At 43.2% G+C, this 22,757-nt stretch overlaps 1 protein-coding gene across 5 annotated transcripts in view; it reads left to right on the top strand.

The window, feature by feature from the left end:
* Positions 1–22,757, top strand: part of DLG3 (discs large MAGUK scaffold protein 3) — a 69,584-nt gene that overhangs the window by 33,530 nt on the left and 13,297 nt on the right. For all 5 annotated transcript variants that reach the window (XM_049871663.1, XM_049871662.1, XM_049871667.1 and 2 more), the window contains 2 exons: positions 1,224–1,338; positions 22,415–22,591. In XM_049871663.1, the coding sequence (XP_049727620.1) occupies positions 1,224–1,338; positions 22,415–22,591 (292 nt within the window). The remainder of the gene's footprint in view (positions 1–1,223; positions 1,339–22,414; positions 22,592–22,757) is intronic.

The raw sequence follows: 22,757 nt of genomic DNA, 5'->3' as shown, positions 1-22,757 counted from the left end.
TTTTAAACGCACTAGGAGAATGTCAGAGCAAAGCAGCCCTATAAAGAGACTTTTATAATAATCGTATGATTATAATTAACTTTCCCGTATCAGGTTTTCTTAAATTGGTGTAAACTGATCCTTTCTAGAATGACAAGGTTGTTTCAGGCTGTTGTGATGGTCTCAAGAAATACAAGGCTGAGCGTGGACTTATGATGCCACTGACTACGTGATTTTGGAGGAGAGAAGTATCAGCCAACTTCTAGGTTTCAGAGAATTTGTGTTTCAATGTTTAATTGTTAATGAGGGCAAAGGCACTGTTGCTAAAAGGGAAATAGATTCAGGAGAGCTTTTTCTCCTCTTATGGACTGCCAAAAGAACGAACAAATCTGTCTTGGAAGAAGCACAACCAGAATGCTCCTTAGAAGCAAGGATGGCGAGACTGCGTCTTACATACTTTGGACATGTTGTCAGGAGCGATGAGTCCCTGGAGAAGGACGTCATGCTTGGCAGAGTACAGGGTCATCGGAAAAGAGGAAGACCCTCAACGAGGTGGATTGATACAGTGGCTGCAACAATGAGCTCAAACATAACAATGATTGTAGGGATGGCTCAGGACCGGGCAGTGTTTCGTTCTGTCGTGCATAGGGTCGCAATGAGTCGGAACCGACTCGACAGCACCTAACAACAACAACATGGTCATCAGATTTTTTGTTTGTACCTTTGTACTGGGTTCCAGTCTCCCCCTTTTAAAAAAGGTAATCCAGGAAGAAATTTTTTTTCCTAACCAAGGAATGAAATAGTGGCCACAGGTTCTTTCCAACCCTTCTACTCCGCATCTCAGGGCCATCTGTTCTCTGAAATCCGCTTTTTTGGAAAGTTGCCTTTCCCATCTGCTCTCCTTGGGCTTTAGGGCCTGCTCTAAAGATTTATAAAGGTCAAACTGGAACCTCTTTCTAATTGTTGTTTTTTAAGGATCAGTGAGATTTCAAGGCAGATAAAAGCTTTTTCCATTTGACATTCCCAAATGTTACTCCTTTTTCAGGTGCATTATTTCCTTCTGTTAGTCTGGGTGTGGAGGGAAGCCTGTCTTTTCGGGCTTGGAGGAGGGGTTCTGCTTATCAAAGCAAAGATTGACTGGGCTGGCTCTGTCTGCTTTGAACCTGAGTGTCCCCGGATATTTGGCTGCTCACACGCAGGCTGTGTTCATTCTTTTCGTCTTCTTTCCCTTGTCTACCTGACAGAGTACAGTCGCTTTGAATCAAAGATACATGACTTGCGAGAACAAATGATGAACAGCAGCATGAGCTCTGGGTCTGGGTCCCTCCGAACAAGCGAGAAGAGGTCCTTGTATGTCAGGTAAGCCGAGCTTCGGAGCACCAGACTCTGTGCTGGAAGAGAGGAACTCTGCGCCAACCCAGCCCTTCTTGTTTAACTAGTGGGGTAGGGAGTGTGTACTCCCAGTACTGAAAAAACACTTCTCACTGTGTGCTCAGGTTGTGTATTTTATGGTCAGTGTCTCCTCCCTTTTGTGAGCTGGCTTCATCCCTTTTGCTCATGAATGACTCAGTACGGGAAAATTTCAGTTTGCTCTAATTGTATCGTTGGGTGGTTGTTGCTAGTCAGCATTCAGCTAGCACTCGAATGTTCAAAGTACTTTGCTTGCAATCTGTGATTTGAGGGACAGCTTGGCACCCCCCTGCACTTCACATATGCATAATAGACATCAGGATTTGTGTCTGAGCATATCAATTATCGCCATGTTCTGATACAGGGTGACAAAACTTTTTAAGAGACCAAAGAACGCACAGGTTGCTACATTCTGGTCTTTTTTTAATTGTCTTTTCATCCCTCCCCTCCCCTCCTGCCTTGGTCTGCTGTATCTATGAATCATGGGACTAGAACAGATATATAACATCAAGTATATTTCCTGTTGCTGCTGAAAGCATGTTCTGAGATACTGGCCAAGGTTGAGCCTCTGTAATACTTTGTCAGGTCAAAGTACAGACCTCCTGGGGAGGTGAACTGCTACATGAACACTATGGACTCCTTGTAGAATTAGGGATAGTTTCCCTCTTCCTTCCTGGAGCCCTGGTGGCTCAGTAGTTAAGTGCTCGGCTGCTAACCGAAAGGTCGGTGGTTTGAACCCACCAGCCACTCCGTAGCAGAAAGATGTGGCAGTCTGCTTCCCTAAAGATGTACAGCCTTGGAAACCCTGTGGGGCGGACAGTTCTACTGGGTCCTGTAGGGTCGCTATGAGTCAGAATCGACTCACTGACAACAGGTTTGTTTTTTTGTTTTTTTCCCTCTTCTTGCCTTGGCTTCTTGGCAGAATTCCAACAATGTTGTACAAGTGCATTGTATCTCCAAGGTTAAGATTCCTAGACAAAGGTGATGGGCTTACTCCTCTGAGCCAGAAGTGGCCCCGTGTGCTTAAGTGTGGAGTTGCATGGAACTCTTGAGCTGAACTTTGGCAGGCTTTATCTAGTGGCCTCGGAAACACGCTAGGGGAGGTGAGGTTACATTTGCTAGTTGCCTGGCAACAAGACAACTGCTCCGCCCTGAGTGAGATGACGGTGAAGCAATGTAAATGGTAATTGAGGTTCTCTTTACAATGTTTGATTTCCTTTTTCCTCAGTTGGTAGTCCCCGATCCTATGGCAGGGAGCCAAGGAAGCCCATCTATGAGCCTGACGTCCGCTAGAACCCTTCATGTTCTCTTCTAAAATAAACCCTCAGCTCACCTCCTTGTGTGTTGAGAGCAGCTTTCCTCACATTTGCTGCACTCACCTCCTGCTGTGAAGGGAAGAGAATTGTGGGAAGGCTGGACTAGCCACTGGTGATTTTTCAAGTCTCCCGGAAAACAAAATCCTGCCTTCTGTCACTAAGCCCGCGCCCCAGGTCTGTAGCCTAGACACTGGGGTGCTAATGGGGGGACTCAAAACTGTGCTGTCTTCCCTTGAGAATGGGTGATTCTTATGTGATTTGGTCAGGATTGTTCCGTTCCCGTGCTTCCAGCCCCCGCAGATGTGGCACTCCAGTGTGCGTGGGAAGCTGCTCTTTAGGCAAGACAGTTTCTTCAGAGAGCTTTATTTTTAGATTTCCCCTCTCTGCCTATCCTGTGCTAGAGTTCTCCCTGCCTGAGCAGGGGAAGTGGAGCATTGAGCTCCTGGCCCAGGCCTAATGTTGGCGGGTAGGATGGAGACCATGACTCTGTTTCTAGTGAATCAGCCTATATAATGTTAAAAACCTAAGTGCACAGAGAAACACCAAAAATTAGTGTCATAGAATATATTTATTGTGAGTAGATATGATTCAAATCAGGCAGCATCAACTGAAAGTATAGAGAAGGCACTCCGAAGAGGGGACAGAGAAAGCAGGCTATATAGGTGGAGTCCAGGCGGGGTAGTCTCCTGAGGGGCATTGTAAATTCCTTCCATGTTGACTTCTCAGAGCCCTCGGAGGGCTTCAGAGTCAGTCAGTTGCAAAAACAGAGTCATTCGGGACATGCCATACATCCTGAAACACAGCTTTCAGTTAGACCCTGGAGTTGCTGCTTTTTAAAATTGCCTGCACAGAGATAATTCTCAAAAAAAAAAAAAAAGCCCAATGCCTAAGGCAGAAGGGTCTCCTCTAAGCTGCTTACTAGGCTGTTGTTTGACCTGAAGGTGACTCCAGACAAACCAGTTCCTTAAAGGCCCATGGTTCAAAAGGACACCTAAGGTCAAGTAACCTGAGTAGGTTACTGCAACTCCATGGACACAGAAATCTGGATTCTAGGAGAATTAAAACAGTTTCTCAATAATCTGCCCTTAACGTTGTCTAGTTAATGTCTATATCCTCTGGAGAAAATAAATATAAATCATTATATATAATTTATATATGTATATATTATATAAATAGAACTAGAATATAAAACTGTTCTAAACTAGAATAGATAAGGTTTGTGATCACTCGACTAAATCAAGGGAGATAATGTTTTATGGCTAAAGCAGTGTGCTGAGGTCCTCTGCTAAGCTAATCCCTTTACAGGAGCCTGGCTTGCTCTCTTCCCTTTCACTCCTGTTTTTGGCCTTTCACTCTACACTGGTTGCCTTTCTTCAGCCTGTAAACATAGATAAATTTCTTCCATTCTTGAAAAGAAAAACATTTCCTTGGTGCCAATAATCCCTTAAACTATTGTCTCTCTTCTGCTCACTGTATTTGCCAGATTCTGTACCAGGAAACACTAGCTCCTCAGCATGTTAATAGGCATTGTGTGACAAATCAGCTCTGTCGTTCAGTAAGCTGCACAAATGCAGGAAGGATTAAACGGGGGAAAATAGGTTTCTTTACGGTAGGATTTCTGTAATCACCAGGGATTATACTCGGCAATGTTTCCCCAAAAGATAGGAGCATGAGACCTTAATTTGGAGAAGTCTGTCTTAACAGCTTCAGGAACTAACACACAGGTTGGGAAATGTTGGAGTTGTCAATACTTGCTGCTGCTACTTTTTCAAGTCGCCTCTCCTTCAGTAGCCCAGAGGAGGAGAAGTCCAACTCTCTGTCAGTAATCGGCGACGACCTCTTAGTTTTCAAATTCATTGACTGGTTCACTGGTTCTCTGACTCTGGTCTGACCTCCTCACCACATTTGTTTCCACAAATTACCTACTTTCTTTAAAGGCTTTCTTCCTACCTCACTGACCATTCCTCTCTATCTTTCATTAGCTCTTCTCCTAAATGGCAATGTCATTGATTTTCACAGCTTTAGACACTGTCCTATAAATGACATCTCTGATCTTTTTACGGAAACCCTGGTGGCGTAGTGGTTAAGTGCTACGGCTGCTAACCAAAGGGTCGGCAGTTCACATCCGCCAGGCACTCCTTGGAAACTCTATGGGCAGTTCTACTCTGCCCTATAGGGTCGCCGTGAGCCGGAATCGACTCGATGGCACTGGGTTTGGTTTGGTTTGGATCTTTTTACTGAACTCCAGACTGGCATATCAACTCCTTGCTGGACGTGTGCATAAAGCTGCCCTCCCAATGCCTCAAACAAGCCACATGTTCAAAATGGAGTCCCCTCTGCCACCTTACACTCAGTTAATTGCATCGCCCTGTCATGTGGAAAAGGGATTAGGTTTGTTCTGTCACCCAAGGCAGATTTCAGCTCAATGTAAGGAGGAAACAGCTATTGATTAAAGCTGTCTGGAAATGGAATGGACTGCTTCTGGACATAGTAAATTTAATCTTTTGTCACTGGAGGTGTTACAGAAGAGTCTGGAAAACAATTTGCCTGGGTGTTGCAGGAAGGGTTAAAACTGAAGCAACAATCTGGACAGGTTATTACCCTGCTCAGAAACTTTCAGTAGTTCCCCAGAGTCTTCAGGATAAAGGGGAGCAAACATTTGGGGAACACCTGTGTCTTAGTTATGTAGTGCTGCTATAACAGAAATACCACAAGTGGATGGCTTTAACAAACAGGAATTTATTTTCTTGCACTTAGTGGGGCTGGAAGTCTGAATTCAGGACGCCAGCTCTAGGGGAAGCTCTGGGGGACGTTCCTTGTCTCTTCAGCTTCTGTTCCTTGGCTCCTTGGCGATCTTCATGTGGCACATGGCATCTACCTCCTCCCATCTCTGCTTGCTCACTTGCTTGTTTAATCCCTTTTATGTCTCAGAATAGATAGATTTAAGACACACCCTACACTAATACTTGTCTCATTGATGTAACAAAGAAAATGCATTCCCAAATGGGATTATAACCACAGGTATAGGGTTACAGTTTACAACACATTTTTGGGTGACACAATTCAATCCATAACAGCCTACTTACATCAGGACCTTTGTTATTATTCTCTTTAAATAGCTTTTAAACTCCTTTTAATAATGCTGCAAAGTAGACATTATTATTCCCATTTTCAGGTGAGCAAACTGAGAGTCCGGTTACACAGCTAAGAAACTCCGAAACTGGAATTTGAATCTGGTTGTTCTGACTATAAAGCTTGATCACTTCAGCATTTCCCACACTTGCTTGATAGGAATCAACTGGAGTGCTAGTAAAAATGCATATCCCTAGTCTCCCCATCTAGCGATTTGGATCCACTAGGTCTCAGAAAGGAACACTGGTGGTGCAGTGGTTAAAGTGCTCAGCCTCTAACCAAAAAGATTGGTGGTTCAAACGCACCAGCTGCTCTGTGGGAGAAAGGTGTGGGAGTCTGCATTCCTAAAGATTACAGCCCTGGAAACCCTATGGGGCAGCTCTGTTCTGTCCTGTAGGGTCGCTATGAGTCAGAATCAACTCGACAGCAACGGGTAGGTTGGGAAATACATGATTTTAACAAGCAATCCGTTATAATGCTCAAGAATGACTGCTTGAGCATTACAATAGACACTTATTTATGTATCACTTGAACAACTGAACATAGACTTACTTTAATGGTGCAGTGGTTAAGCTTTCAGTTGCTAACCAAAAGGTAGGCAGTTCAAATCCACCAGCCACTCCTTGGAAACTCTGTGGGACAGTTCTTCTCTGTCCTATAGGGTCATTATGAGTCAGAATCAACTCGAAGGCAGCGGGTTACGTGGAAGGCAGTAAAGCACAGGGCTAAGAATTTGGGCCTGGTTGGAGGGTAGAGTCAAGGAAGCAGTAGATGTGGTTCCTGCCCTCTGGCAGCTTGCCGCGTTCTCAGAAGCTAGTGAACAGCAGGCGGTCAAAGTGGAGGAACCCGTTTCAGCTTTGGTGTTACCGCTTATTCTTTTTGCTGTTGGTCCCCCTTCCAACATGTTTCTCCTCCCTTCCCTTTCCCTGGGTGTCTATCCTTCTCTGGTGTGCAGAGGTTTGCAAAACTGTTTTGAAGTAAATAACACCCTCTTACAGTTGCAGTGAGGCTATAGCAGGTGAAAACCTAGGCAGCTGCAGCTATACCAACCATAGGGGAGACAGGATTTGTGGAGCAGAGAGCAGGAGGAAGAAGGAAAGATAACAGTGTTTGGAAAATGAAACTTGGTTTTAAAGTCACCAGTGACTGAATGGAAAGGCCTTCCCTACCCTTCATCATACTAGAATCATCTCTTAAATGGTACAGGCAGAGTGAGCAGACCTGCTCTTTCTGCCGGCCTGGGGCCTTTGCTCTGCTGGTGAATTTGCCTTGCACAACGGAAAAGTCCACATAAATACGCCTCTCTTGTTTAACTCAGGTCATTCTGATGTAATACAGGGTAGGTTAGAGTTCCAGGAACCTCCTAGCCCTATATTTATTTATTGAATGAATGAAAGACCTGTCTTCCAGCGGTTTCCAAGAGACTCGATAGTTGTAGAGATAGCTTTTCGAAGTCTGTTCAGGCCAGCCTGGCTCATTCTTTGCAGCCACAGGGCAGCATCGAGGCATTTGGGAGTCCTGGTCTCCTGCTGGCCATGTGCCATCCCAGTCTTTTTTCCCACTCCAGGAAGGAAATCATGTTGGGGCATCTGTAGTCTTGACTCGTGAAACAATGTCAGGAATATTGGCTTGGTCATCAGAGAATGTCCCTTCTTGTCAACGAGCAGACATTAATTGTGTAGCTACTATGTTCTTAGCCCAGGATGGTGCTTGGGGGAGCGTGACTTTGTTCATTAATGAGTTTTAGTAGTGGATTAAGATGTCAAGGAGGCAATATTGACAGGCTTCACTTACCTGACAGAATTTAGGGGTGATGATAGTAACCATAGGAAACCCTGGTGGCGTAGTGGTTAAGTGCGACGGATGCTAACCGAAGGGTCGGCAGTTCGAGTCCGCCAGGTGCTCCTTGGAAACTCTGTCGGGCAGTTCTACTCTGTCCTATTGGGTCGCTATGAGTTGGAATCGACCCGATGGCACTGGGTTTGGGTTTGGTTTTGGATAGTAAGCATTTAAAAAAACAACGGTTTATGTAAGTGTTCCTATGACTTCTCCTGAAGCCGTCTGTTCCTAGATAATAGACCCCAAACACCACTTCTGAACCTGTACTTATAATTCCCCCATCTGATCAAGTAATCTGCAGGTGCCGTGAACTCTAAATATTCACACTTTGTGGGTTGATCGGTCCTCGAATGCCTCTCTAACTTCATAATTGTCCTCTAAGCCCTGAAACTTTGAGGTAGACTAAGGAGAACAGTGTCCTTACCTGCTCTCCATGTGCCCCTCTTCAGGGTGCTCCAGGGAGGCCGGAAGTGCTTCCAGCACCACTCCGTCCTCTTGTGATGACCTATCCGGAGTTCACCTTAGTACTCAGGCTTGGGCTTATAGGCTGCTCTTCAGAAGCTGCTGGAAGTTTCAGCTCATTAAGGTCAGGGACTGATGAATGATTGCTGCTTTATAGCTTTCTGTGCGTGCATTATATGGACCAGGTAAGAATGGGCCACTCCATTTTCCAATAATACGTGCATTTTATCCAATACATATGGGCCAAAGGAAAAAAGTAATCTTAGACCCCAACTGTTGTGGAAGAGAAATAAAGTGGGAGAACACTCTGACAGATAGTAACTGGTATCCTGGGAGGCCATTCTGTGGCCCCTCTCTGATAGTCTGAACTCATCCATCACTCACAAACACTCATAAGCCCACACAGAACAGAAAACATGGTTTCAGTCCTCACGGGGCTTCCACTGTAGCAATAGAATATGAAAGGTTAAAAAAAAAAAACTGCACAAGGGTTACATAGCAATAAATAGAAAATTAAAAAAAAAAAGTCACTGCCAAATACATGAATTTAGAAGAAGGAAATTTGGGGTGAGAGATGTCACAGAGAAGAGAGGGACTTGGGCTGGGCTTCAGGATTTGCTGAGAGGGATGATGGGAGAGACAGAGCATTCCAGGCTAGACGCATGGCTGGAGCCACAGGCAGAAAGTCAGGGAAAACATTGGATTAGTTCAATGGATGCAAAGAAACCCTGGTGGCACAGTGGTTAAGTGCTCGGTTGCTAACTGAAAGGTCAGTAGTTTGAACCTACCAGCTGCTCCACGGGAGAAAGAGGTGGCAGTCTGCTTCCATAAAGATTACAGCCTTGGAAACCCTATGGGGCAGTTCTACTCTGTCCTATAGGGTTGCTATGAGGCAGAATCGACACAGTGGCAGTGGGTTTTGGGCTTGGTTCGCTAAAGACACCACAGTGGCTATGCCAGGTGCTTATGATTTCTCTGGGGTTTTCAAACCCAAGCCTCCAGTTTAGGATCTGAGTTACCCCAGACTTTTACCTAGTAATCTGTTTGCTTTGAGTTGATTATATTCCCTGCCTTCCCATCAGGCAGAGAGGTCCTAGCTGAAAGGAGGATGGGGCAAAGACCTCAGAAGCATGGGCACTGTCCCTGTGGGTGGGCACATGCATCTTTTAAAACCAAAAAACCAACCCTGTTGCCATCGAGTCGATTCCGACTCGTAGCGACCCTGTAGGACAGAGTAGAACTGCCCCCATAGGGTTTTCAGGGAGCGGCTGCTGGATTTGAACTGCTGACCTTTTGGTTAGCAGCCATAGTTCTTAAGCACCACACCGCCAGGGTTTCCCCTTATGCAGCTCTGGGTGATGTTTTAAAGGTCAGCAGTTAAACAAGACCCCTGGAAACACTTTATCCTCAGGAAGACAGGCAATGGCATTTCCAACCGCAGTGCTGGAGGTTAGCTTGGGAACCCTCAATCTGCAGACCCTAGGAAATGTGTGTCTGTGTGATTTGGAGCAGCTCTGGAAGGTTTCTTTGTGTCTACTTTCACTTTGTTTTCATATGTCAAATTTTCCCTGGGCCACCCTCTTTACCTTGCTCTTAAAATAATTCAGCCTTTTACTGGCCTGGCCACCATGTTTGAGAAGTTGCAGGAAAACCCAGGGTCTGGATCACCCTTGCTTCATGGAGGAGCATGGCCATAACCAAGGAGGAGCATATTCAGGGTGGAGAAATCATCCTCTTTCATGTATACCTATCATTGTGTTTTTAGGCTGAGGATGGTATTATTCCATAAGCTTTTTTCTCTCATGACATGAAATTCTTATTATCAAGACCTTGAAAGTGTAAAGGGATTTCTGAGGCTTTTAGTCTCCCAGTACTATATTGTCAGACAAGCTGATATATGTGTGTGTATATAAATATATATATATATATATATATATATATATAACATATACTATAATGTATAATAAAATATATACATAATAGAAATATAATGTAAAATATATGTAATACATTTGGGGTAGGACCATCAGGGTGGAAGACTGATTAATTATGGTATTTCATTAGGCATCTAGAGACAAATGCGTTTTGCTTTCTTTTTGCTCTGCCCGCTCTCTTTTTAAATCAGAGGTTGAAGTGGTTGGGTGCTATGTCATCTGGGCTTTGCATGCTATAGGATTTTGGTCCTGGGACAGGGGTTCACTCTGATTCAAAAGGGGCAGTATCTGCCTTGGCTGTCTCTAGTGTCTGTCCTAAGGATAAAAAGGGGAGCAGGGGAAATGATAAGTAAGTGTAGTGGAGAAAGGTGCTCCTTCATCCTCCTACCAGGTCTAACCTGAGGCATTTGTAACAAGGGGGCCAAACCCTGTCACTTCATTCGCATTTCAGGCGGTTCCTAAGAGAGACTGCCATTGCTAGGTGGCCATATTTTTGCATGCTTCTTAAATATCATAGATAGGTAGTCAGAATTTTTTATTTATTTACATATTGGTTTTTTAAAAATTTTTTCATTGTGCTTTAAGTGAAAGTTTACAAATCAAGTCAGTCTCTCACACAAAAACTTATATACACCTTGCTATATACTCCCAATTGCTCTCCCCCTAATGAGACACTCCACTCCCTCCCTCCACTCTCTCTTTTCATGTCCATTTCGCCAGCTTCTGACCCCCTCTGTCCTCTCATCTCCCCTCCAGATAGGAGATGCCAACATAGTCTCAAGTGTCCACCAGATCCAAGAAGCTCTACATACTGGTTTTTGATTGCATGAAATGTATGTCATTTGAAAGGCTGTTTGACCTTAACACTCAGGCCTGTTCTGTTTCACAGGGTTAATTTCCACCTGAAAGTTGTGATAACTCTTATGATAAAAAAAAAGATGAGGCAATTAAGTTGGTCTCACAGGGCCTACTAAATAAATGCCAGACCTTAACTGGACAGGCCAGGCTGTCTACAGCCAGGCCCCGACCTGCCACTCTCCTGAGTGCCCTTTGCTGCCCCAGCCACAGGTGGACACTCTCCCGATCCCTGAACCTGCCCTGTACCTCTTGCCTCCAAGCCTTTGCATACACTGTTCTTTCTAGCTGGAAGGGTCCCTCCTCATCGCTACCTTTTGAAAATCCTGAACCTTAATTGAACTCAAAAGTCTAGGTTGTAACTTCCTGAGACCAGATGTGATCTGTACTCTGAATACTTTTAGACTTTGGTTTGTCCTGCTTTTGCCACTCTTGGCCGCAGCACACCTCTGTCAGATAGCAAGGTCTACAAAAGCAGAGACTTAGTTCACTTTTGTATCTCCCGTAATATCTAACACAAAGTAGGCTCAGTAAATAATTAAGTAATGGAAGAATGGTATTTTCTAGACGTAGATTAAGTAGAAGGTTAGCCTTGTTCTCTTCTTTTCTTTCTTTCTTAAAATACAGCTTGATTGTGACTTAGACCTCATCAAATTTTTCTGAGATTTAAGAGCCCTGGTCTGGGAGTTGCCCACCACCAAACTCTAGACAAGGCCTTCTGCATCTCTCGGCTTAGTTTTCATCATCTGCAAGGGACTTTTCTAGCTATTAGCTAAACAATATTTCAGCAGGAAAAGAGACAAAGTGGAATGGCTTTAGAGGAAAGCAAGTCAAAATCATGATGAAGGAAGGAAGAGTTGAGGGAATTAGAAGTGTTTAGCCTGGTAGAGAAGACCTAGGAAAGACCCTGACTCATTAATCGCTCGACCTGGAAAGAACTTTAGAGAATGTATAAAACCAAACCAAACCTGTTGCCGTCGAGTCGATTCTGACTTATAGCGACCCTGTAGTGCAGAGTAGAACTGTCCCATAGGGTTTCCAGGGAGCGACTGGTGGATTCGAACTGCTGACCTTTTTGATTAGCAGCCGTAGCTCTTAACCACCGTGCCACCAGGGCTTTAGAGAATGTATAAGGAATCTCTTTTATTGGATAGGCAGTCGGATGAGATGACCTGTAGGGCTCCCATGTTCTGCAAGTCTCTCCCACTTGCACTTCTGATCGATAGAAAAGAAAACTCTTGTTACTTCATCTTTTAGAGTCCTAACTGAAAATGCTATGATATAAGCCCACACATAGCTAATGTAAGGAGCCCTGGTGGCACAGTGGTTAAGTGCTTGCTGCTAAATGAAAGGTCAGCAATTTGAACCCATTAGTGGCTCGGGGGGAGAAAAGACCTTGCAGTCTGCTCCCATAAAGATTGCAGCCCAGTCTACTTTGTCATGTAGGATCACTAGGAGTGGGAATCAACTTGACAGCACACAACAACAACATGGGTAATTTTACTAAGTGTGTTTTCTCTTTGGCTTTTATCTCACAGTGCATCACAAGCCGAAATTACAGTTCAGAATTTCAAACTGAAATAACGTGCTTCTGTGTCTTTAACAAAATCATAGTTTATGAAAGTATTGCCCATTCTGTTGCTCAGTATTCCTCATTCATTCATCATTCATAAATGCATCAAACAAAATCCACACGGACTTGGGTACCACTTTTTATTGGGCAATTGGAATTACACAACTTCCTTTTTGCCTTGTTTGCCAGAGGACTTAGAGCCAAACGTGTTCCTCGTCTGAAGCAAATGACTCAAGCCAGGTGCTTTGTACATCGATTGCCCACTTTCTTTCTTTTTTTTTTATTAACTTTTATTAAGCTTCAAGTGAACGTTTACAAATCCAATCAGTCTGTCACATGTAGGTTTACATACATCTCACTCCCTACTCCCACTTGCTCTCCCCCTCTTGAGTAAGCCCTTTCAGTCTCTCCTTTCTTGACAATTTTGCCGGCTTCCCTCTCTCTCCATCCTCCCATCCCCCCTCCAGACAAGAGTTCCCAACACAGTCTCAAGTGTCCACCTGATATAATTAGCTCACTCTTCATCAGCGTCTCTCTCCCACCCGCTGACCAGTCCCTTTCATTTCTGATGAGTTGTCTTCGGGGATGGTTCCTGTCCTGTATCAACTGAAGGTCTGGGGAGCATGGCCGCCGGGATTCCTCCAGTCTCAGTCAGGCCATTAAGTTTGGTCTTTTTATGAGAATTTGGGGTCTGTATCCCACTGATCTCCTGCTCCCTCAGGGGTCCTCTGCTGTGCTCCCTGTCAGGGCAGTCATCGATTGTGGCCGGGCACCAACTAGTTCTTCTGGTCTCAGGATGATGTAGATCTCTGGTTCATGTGGCCCTTTCTGTCTCTTGGGCTCTTAGTTGTCGTGTGGCCTTGGTGTTCTTCATTTTCCTTTGCTCCAGGTGGGTTGAGACCAATTGCTGCATCTTAGATGGCCGCTTGTTAGCATTTAAGACCCCAGACGCCACATTTCAAAGTGGGATGCAGAATGATTTCATAATAGAATTATTTTGCCAATTGACTTAGAAGTCCCCGCAAACCATGTTCCCCAGACCCCCGCACTTGCTCCCCTGACCTTTGAAGCATTCATTTTATCCCGGAAACTTCTTTGCTTTTGGTCCAGTCCAATTGAGCTGACCTTCCATGTATTGAGTGTTGTCTTTCCCTTCACCTAAAGCAGTTCTTATCTACTGATTAATCAATAAAAAACCCTCTCCCACCCTCCCTCCCTCCCCGCCTCGTAACCACAAAAGTATGTGTTCTTCTCAGGTTTACTATTTCTCAAGATCTTATAATAGTGGTCTTATACAATATTTGTCCTTTTGCCTGTGACTAATTTCGCTCAGCATAATGCCTTCCAGGTTCCTCCATGTTATGAAATGTTTCAGAGATTCGTCACTGTTCTTTATCGATGCGTAGTATTCCATTGTGTGAATATACCACAATTTATTTACCCATTCATCCGTTGATGGACACCTTGGTTGCTTCCAACTTTTTGCTATTGTAAACAGAGCTGCAATAAACATGGGTGTGCATATATCTGTTTGTATGAAGGCTCTTATATCTCTAGGGTATATTCCCAGGAGTGGGATTTCTGGGTTGTATGGTAGTTCTATTTCTAACTGTTTAAGATAACGCCAGATAGATTTCCAAAGTGGTTGTACCATTTTACATTCCCACCAGCAGTGTATGAGAGTTCCAATCTCTCCGCAGCCTCTCCAACATTTATTATTTTGTGTTTTTTGGATTAATGCCAGCCTTGCTGGTGTGAGATGGAATCTCATCGTAGTTTTAATTTGCATTTCTCTAATGGCTAATGATCGAGAGCATTTTCTCATGTATCTGTTGGCTGCCTGAATATCTTCTTTAGAGAAATGTGTGTTCATATCCTTTGCCCACTTCTTGATTGGGTTGTTTGTCTTTTTGTGGTTGAGTTTTGACAGAATCATGTAGATTTTAGAGATCAGGCGCTGGTCGGAGATGTCATAGCTGAAAATTCTTTCCCAATCTGTAGGTGGTCTTTTTACTCTTTTGGTGAAGTCTTTAGATGAGCATAGGTGTTTGATTTTTAGGAGCTCCCAGTTATCGGGTTTCTCTTCATCATTTTTGGTAATGTTTTGTATTCTGTTTATACCTTGTATTAGGGCTCCTAGGGTTGTCCCTATTTTTTCTTCCATGATCTTTATTGTTTTAGTCTTTATGTTTAGGTCTTTGATCCACTTGGAGTTAGTTTTTGTGCATGGTGTGAGGTATGGGTCCTGTTTCATTTTTTTGCAAATGGATATCCAGTTATGCCAGCACCATTTGTTAAAAAGGCTATCTTTTCCCCAGTTAATTGACACTGGTCCTTTGTCAAATATCAGCTGCTCATACGTGGATGGATCTATGTCTGGGTTCTCAATTCTGTTCCATTGGTCTATGTGTCTGTTGTTGTACCAATACCAGACTGTTTTGACTACTGTGGCTGTATAATAGGTTCTGAAGTCAGGTAAGGTGAGGCCTCCCACTTTCTTCTTCTTTTTCAGTAGTGCTTTGCTTATCCGGGGCTTCTTTCCCTTCCATATGAAATTGGTGATTTGTTTCTCTATCCCCTTAAAATATGACATTGGAATTTGGATCGGAAGTGCGTTAAATGTATAGATGGCTTTTGGTAGAATAGACATTTTTACTATGTTAAGTCTTCCTATCCATGAGCAAGGTATGTTTTTCCACCTAAGTATGTCCTTTTTAATTTCTTGTAGTAGAGCTTTGTAGTTTTCTTTGTATAGGTCCTTTACATCCTTGGTAAGATTTATTCCTAAGTATCTTATCTTCTTGGGGGCTACTGTGAATGGTATTGATTTGGTTATTTCCTCTTCGGTGTTCTTTTTGTTGATGTAGAGGAATCCAAGTGATTTTTGTATGTTTATTTTATAACCTGAGACTCTGCCAAACTCTTCTATTAGTTTCAGTAGTTTTCTGGAGGATTCCTTAGGGTTTTCTGTGTATATAATCATGTCATCTGCAAATAGTGATAACTTTACTTCTTCCTTGCCAATCCGGATACCTTTGATTTCTTTGTCTAGCCTAATTGCCCTGGCTAAGACTTCCAACACGATGTTGAATAAGAGCGGTGATAAAGGGCATCCTTGTCTGGTTCCCGTTCTCAAGGGAAATGCTTTCAGGTTCTCTCCATTTAGAGTGATATTGGCTGTTGGCTTTGCATAGATGCCCTTTATTATGTTGAGGAATTTTCCTTCAATTCCTATTTTGGTAAGAGTTTTTATCATGAATGGGTGTTGGACTTTGTCAAATGCCTTTTCTGCATCAATTGATAAGATCATGTGGTTTTTGTCTTTTGTTTTATTTATGTGATGGATTACATTAATGGTTTTTCTGATATTAAACCAGCCTTGCATACCTGGTATAAATCCCACTTGATCAGGGTGAATTATTTTTTTGATGTGTTGTTGGATTCTATTGGCTAGAATTTTGTTGAGGATTTTTGCATCAATGTTCATGAGGGATCTAGGTCTATAATTTTCTTTTTTTGTAATGTCTTTACCTGGTTTTGGTATCAGGGAGATGGTAGCTTCATAGAATGAGCTGGGTAGTATTCCGTCCTTTTCTATGCTTTGAAATACCTTCAGTAGTAGTGGTGTTAACTCTTCTCTGAAAGTTTGATAGAACTCTGCAGTGAAGCCGTCCGGGCCAGGGCTTTTTTTTGTTGGGAGTTTTTTGATTACCGTTTCAATCTCTTTTTTTGTTATGGGTCTATTTAGTTGTTCTACTTCTGAATGTGTTAGTTTAGGTAGGTAGTGTTTTTCCAGGAATTCATCCATTTCTTCTAGGTTTTCAAATTTGTTAGAGTACAATTTTTCATAATAATCTGAAATGATTCTTTTAATTTCATTTGGTTCTGTTGTGATGTGGTCCTTCTCATTTCTTATTTGGGTTATTTGTTTCCTTTCCTGTATTTCTTTAGTCAGTCTAGCCAATGGTTTATCAATTTTGTTAATTTTTTCAAAGAACCAGCTTTTGGCTTTTGTTAATTCTTTCGATTGTTTTTCTGTTCTCTAATTCATTTAGTTCAGCTCTAATTTTTATTATTTGTTTTCTTCTGGTGCCTGATGAATTCTTTTGTTGCTCACTTTCTATTTGTTCAAGTTGTAGGGACAGTTTTCTGATTTTGGCTCTTTCTTCTTTTTGTATGTGTGCATTTATTGATATAAATTGGCCTCTGAGCACTGCTTTTGCTGTGTCCCAGAGGTTTTGATAGGAAGTATTTTCATTCTCGTTGCTTTCTATGAATTTCCTTATTCCCTCCTTGATGTCTTCTATAACCCAGTCTTTTTTCAGGAGGGTATTGTTCATTTTCCAAGTATTTGATTTCTTTTCCCTCGTTTTTCTGTTATTGATCTCTAGTTTTATTGCCTTATGGTCTGAGAAGATGCTTTGTAATATTTCGATGTTTTGGACTCTGCAAAGGTTTGTTTTATGACCTAATATGTGGTCTATTCTAGAGAATGTTCCATGTGCGCTAGAAAAAAAAGTATATTTTGCAGCAGTTGGGTGGAGAGTTCTGTATAAGTCAATGAGGTCAAGTTGGTTGATTGTTGTAATTAGATCTTCCGTGTCTCTGTTGAGCTTGTTACTGGATGTCTTGTCCTTCTCCGAAAGTGGTGTGTTGAAGTCTCCTACTATAATTGTGGAGGTATCTATCTGGCTTTTCAATTCTGTTAAAATTTGATTTATGTATCTTGCAGCCCTGTCATTGGGTGCGTAAATATTTAATATGGTTATGTCTTCCTGATCAATTGTCCCTTTTATCATTATATAGTGTCCTTCTTTATCCTTTGTGGTGGATTTAAGTCTAAAGTCTATTTTGTCAGAAATTAATATTGCTACTCCTCTTCTTTTTTGCTTATTGTTTGCTTGATATACTTTTTTCCATCCTTTGAGTTTTAGTTTGTTTGTGTCTCTAAGTCTAAGGTGTGTCTCTTGTAGGCAGCATATAGATGGATCGTGTTTCTTTATCCAGTCTGTGACTCTCTGTCTCTTTATTGGTGCATTTAGTCCATTTACATTCAGGGTAATTATAGATAAATAAGTTTTTAGTGCTGTCATTTTGATGCCTTTTTATGTGTGTTGTTGACAATTTCATTTTTCCACATACTTTTTTGTGCTGAGGCGTTTTTCTTAGTAAATTGTGAGATCCTCATTTTCATAGTGCTTGACTTTATGTTAGTTGAGTCGTTACGTTTTTCTTGGCTTTTATCTTGAGTTATAGAGTTGTTATACCTTTTTGTGGTTACCTTATTATTTACCCCTATTTTTCTAAGTAAAAACCTAACTTGTATTGTTCTATATCGCTTTGTATCACTCTCCATATGGGAGTTCAATGCCTCCTGTATTTAGTCCCTCTTTTTGATTATTGTGATCTTTTACCTATTGACTTCCATAATTCCCTGTTATGTGTATTTTTTTTAATTAATCTTAATTTGTTTGTTTTTGTGATTTCCCTATTTGAGTTGATATGAGGACGATCTGTTTTGTGACCTTGTGTTGTGCTGATATCTGATATTATTGGTTCTCTGACCAAACAATATCCTTTAGTATTTCTTGTAGCTTTGGTTTGGTTTTTGCAAATTCTCTAAACTTGTGTTTGTCTGTAAATATCTTAATTTCGCCTTCATATTTCAGAGAGAGTTTTGCTGGATATATGATCCTTGGTTGGCAGTTTTTCTCCTTCAGTGTTCTGTATATGTCGTCCCATTCCCTTCTTGCCTGCATGGCTTCTGCTGAGTAGTCAGAACATATTCTTATTGATTCTCCCTTGAAGGAAACCTTTCTTTTCTCCCTGGCTGCTTTTAAAATTTTCTGTTTATCTTTGGTTTTGGTGAGTTTGATGATAATATGTCTTGGTGTTTTTCTTTTTGTATCAATCTTAAATGGGGTTCGATGAGCATCTTGGATAGCTATCCTTTCGTCTTTCATGATGTCAGGGAAGTTTTCTGTCAGGAGTTCTTCAACTATTTTCTCTGTGTTTTCTGTCCCCCCTCCCTGTTCTGGGACTCCAATCACCCGCAGGTTATCCTTCTTGATAGAGTCCCACATAATTCTTAGGGTTTCTTCATTTTTTTTAATTCTTTTATCTGATTTTTTTTCAGCTATGTTGGTGTTGATTCCCTGGTCCTCCAGATGTCCCAGTCTGCATTCTAATTGCTCGAGTCTGCTCCTCTGACTTCCTAGTGTGTTGTCTAATTCTGTAATTTTATTGTTAATCTTTTGGATTTCTACATGTTGTCTCTCTATGGATTCTTGCAACTTATTAATTTTTCCACTATGTTCTTGAATAATCTTTCTGAGTTCTTCAACAGTTTTATCAGTGCGTTCCTTGGCTTTTTCTGCAGATATCCTAATTTCATTTGTGATATCATTAAGCATTCTGTAAATTAGTTTTTTATATTCTGTATCTGATAATTCCAAGATTGTATCTTCATTTGGGAAAGGTTTTGATTCTTTTGTTTGCGGGGTTGGAGAAGCTGTCATGGTCTGCTTCTTCAAGTGGTTTGATATGGATTGTTGTCTCCGAGCCATCACTGGGAAACTAGTTTTTCCAGAAAATCCGCTAAAAAAAAACTGCAGTCAGATCCCTATCAGAGTTCTCCCTCTGGCTCAGGCTATTCAGATGTTAATGAAGCCGCCTGGGGAGGGTGGGGGAGGGAACAGAGAGATAGGAGAGTAGCACCTCAGAATATAGCCAGAGTTGCTTGTCTTGCTTGGAATGACTATTATATCTGAGATTCCCGCGGGCGCGTCGCCTATGTGTGCTGGCTGTGTGGAGATTGCCCCCGGGGGCTCTGGCCCGCTGGAGTCACGGTCAGATCCTCCGCTTCCAGCCCCACGCCCAGCGTCAAGGCTCCCCTACTGGGACGGTGCACTCTCTACTCCAAAATCAGTCGCTGCCTCCCGGGGACTTCTTGTCCCTCCAGCCACGTGGCCGTGCCGCCCCCGAGAACCAGTTGGGTCTCCTCCCGGGGTTAGTTCAGATGGGTGGAGCAGCTCCCCGTGCTTGTGCCGTGACCGAGTGTCCCGGCTGGGACGCTGTTCTCCCCGCTCCACTACCAGTCGCTGCCTCCTGGGGACTTCTCCTACCGGCTGCGTCCCACGCCGCCCGCGCGACCTGGCTGGTCCCCTTCCCGGGGTTAGTTCAGGGGGGTGGAGCAACTCTCCGTGTTTATGGCGTACCTGCGTCCAGTCCAAATCCCTGCGGGACGGTTCCCCGGCTCGGGTGCTGCTCTTTCTGCTCCAAGACCAGTCACTGCCTCCCGGGGGCTTCTCCTACCGGCTGCGTCCCACGCCGCCCGTGGAACCGGCTGGTCCCCCTCCCGGGGTAAGTTCAGGGGGGTGGAGCAGGTCTCTGTGCTTGTGCCGTACCTGACTGGTACGCTGGCTCCAGGCTCTGGAAACAATCGCTGCTTCCCCGTATTAGTTCATTCTCCGTCTCTAAATCTGTGTTTGTTGTTCAGGGTTCGTAGATTGTTATGTATGTGATCGATTCACTTGTTTTTCCGTGTCTTTGTTGTAAGAGGGATCCGAGGTAGCGTCTGCCTAGTCCGCCATCTTGGCTCCGCCCCCCCACTTTCTTTTTAAATTACTTGCATTTTTTTTAAATTGTAAAGTAACACATCCTCATGGTTAAAAACCAAACCAAACAATACCACCAGTACCGTTCCCAGTGTGCAGCGGTAACTGCTGTCATCCTTATTGACTTTGATCTTCCTTTCTTTTGTTTTTACTTAGCTTGTGTTGTTGTTAGTTGCTTTTGGTTCAGGCTTACTTAAGGCAACCCAATGTGTGCAAAGGAGAACTGCTCCATACGGTTTTCAAGGCTGGGATCTTTCAGAAGCAGATCGCCAGGCCTGTCTTCCAAGGCACTCTGGGTGGGTTTGAACTGCCAACCTTTTGGCTGTTAGTTGAGCGCTTAACTGTTTGCTCCACCCAGGGACTCCTTTAAGAAGCCCTGGTGGCATAGTGGTTAAGCACTCGCCTGCTAATCGAAAGGATGGGTGGTTTGAACCCACCAGCCGCTCCGCAGGAGAAAGATGTGGCAGTCTGCCTTCGTGGAGACTACAGCATTGGAAACCCTATGGGGCAGTTCTACTCTGTCCTATAGGGTCGCTATGAGCCGGAATCGACTCCATGGCAGTGGGTTTGGGACTCTTTTACCTTGTATTATATGTGTTTTGACATTGTAAGGTACCTGAAATTCACTTTGGAAATAAACTGCTATTTTATTTAAACCTCCAATGTTTAAAAAAAAAAAATTGGATTCTCAAGGTTCAGAAAACATGTTTGCATCAAGTTTAACATATGCACCCTGGCTTGCCACTGCTGCTGCAAAGGGTTAAGTATGCTCTATGTGGTCCTAAAACGTGCATTGGATTGTCACCCTCATGTTTTCAACTTGTAACTGCTCCCTTCTCATCTTCTACAAACTCATCCTAATCGCTCCTGATTCATTTAAACACCTTTCTTCCTTCCCTCCCCAAACTAATTTATTCTTAATCTGAATTTTATTCTCCTTACTACATTTGTTTTAACCTTTGAAGCCCATAACAGCATTAAGTGTTTCTCATTGTCACTTTAAAAATAAGGTCTTTATAATGCATATCTTTTTAGGAATGGCTGATGGAATACCTTACCTGCTTTAGGAAGCTCAGAACTCCTGCAATACAAATGTATTCAGGTTTTATTCTGTCACTCAGAGGAGTGAGAGACCCTGGGGGACTGAGTGCCCCCTTATCTGCTGGCTTCTGCCTCTCCCGATTGCTTTGAGTGTGTAAACTGAGGGAAGTAAAGGGCTTTCCGTCAGAGTTTGGGTATTTTTCATTTTCAAATAATCCGACACTGATTTCCTAAGGATTCTTTTTCAAGAACTTTAAAAAGTCGATGGTATCTTGCTGTCCACAGTTTTACTACGTTCTGTATTTCATTTGGGCTTGCGCATGGGGAAACAGTGTTTCACTTTACAGCTTCCAGCTGAGCCATAGGACTGAGTTCTGGGAGATCCACTGTCTGTTTGTGCAAATGTGTGAAAACACTTCTGTTAACAGAGAAGGTAAATAAGACAGCCAAGGCCTAGACTGCAGGTAGAAAAATACACACTTCTCACTGAAAGTGGTGACTGCACAAAGAGGGGAGATTCCACTGGATGTGAAAAATAGAAACTGGTAGCCTGGTGCGGCTGTTCCCTAAGCAGGGAGCTCTGGTGTCAAGTTTTGGCTTCACCAGAGCTGGAGTCAGCAAAGTATCCCGAAGGAGTGAGGTTAGATAACTTCGGTTTAAATATGCCTCCAAATTCACCGCCCACCCGCCACCCCCCATTATTTGCATTGCGTATGTGGTCAGATGAATGTTCTTAAGGCTCTTTTGATTGTGTGCTTCTCTACTCTTGAATCCTCAGTGGCCCCTGAATCAGATCTTTTCAAGGCCTTCCAAAATTTGCTCCAGACCTTTATTACCAACTCCATTTCCTATGACTTCCTTCCAGTTGCAACCAAGCTAGTCTCTTCCTTTTCCACAAGTCTAGATGGTATAGCTCCCTCCCCACCTCCCCCAGCCTTCCCCTAGGGTGTCCATGAGGGAGAAGTTTATTGAGTGTGTTGTACTTCGGACTTCCACCCTATATCCAGAGGGGAGTCTTACAGATTTTCCCTATGCCCTTTTGTTGGGCCACTGGGGTGTTTCTTTGAAAGGGGGGACATATTTGCAACTTTGGAAGCGTAAGAAGGATACAGTCTTCTGGAAAATTCCTTCTGGTCTGCTGTTAGGCCACTGTCTGGTGCTGACTGGACTGGCCTTCTGCCATCCTGGCATTCAGAGTACTGGTTTCCTGGCATTTAGGGTTGGGATGATCATTTCATCTTTCCCTGTGTGTTTCAGGGCCCTGTTTGATTATGACCGGACTCGGGACAGCTGCCTGCCAAGCCAGGGGCTCAGTTTCTCTTATGGTGACATTCTACATGTCATTAATGCCTCTGATGATGAGTGGTGGCAGGCAAGACTGGTGACCCCACATGGAGAAAGTGAGCAAATTGGTGTGATCCCCAGTAAGAAGAGGTGAGTTGTCATGAGTATGAGAGAGGCCTTTCTTGCCCTCTTCCTGGTGTTTTCTTATTCTTTTCGTATCATACTATAAGTTCCTTGAGAGCAGGGTATGTGTCTTATTCCTTTTTGGTAGAGGGTTGGTGTTCAAGACATAGTTTTGACTAAATGAGTCAAAAAT

The sequence above is a fragment of the Elephas maximus genome, chromosome X (genome assembly GCF_024166365.1).
Source record: "Elephas maximus indicus isolate mEleMax1 chromosome X, mEleMax1 primary haplotype, whole genome shotgun sequence".
NCBI lineage: Eukaryota > Metazoa > Chordata > Mammalia > Proboscidea > Elephantidae > Elephas > Elephas maximus.
Note: the sequence above shows the minus strand (reverse complement) of the source record. Positions and strands in the feature narration are given on the sequence as shown.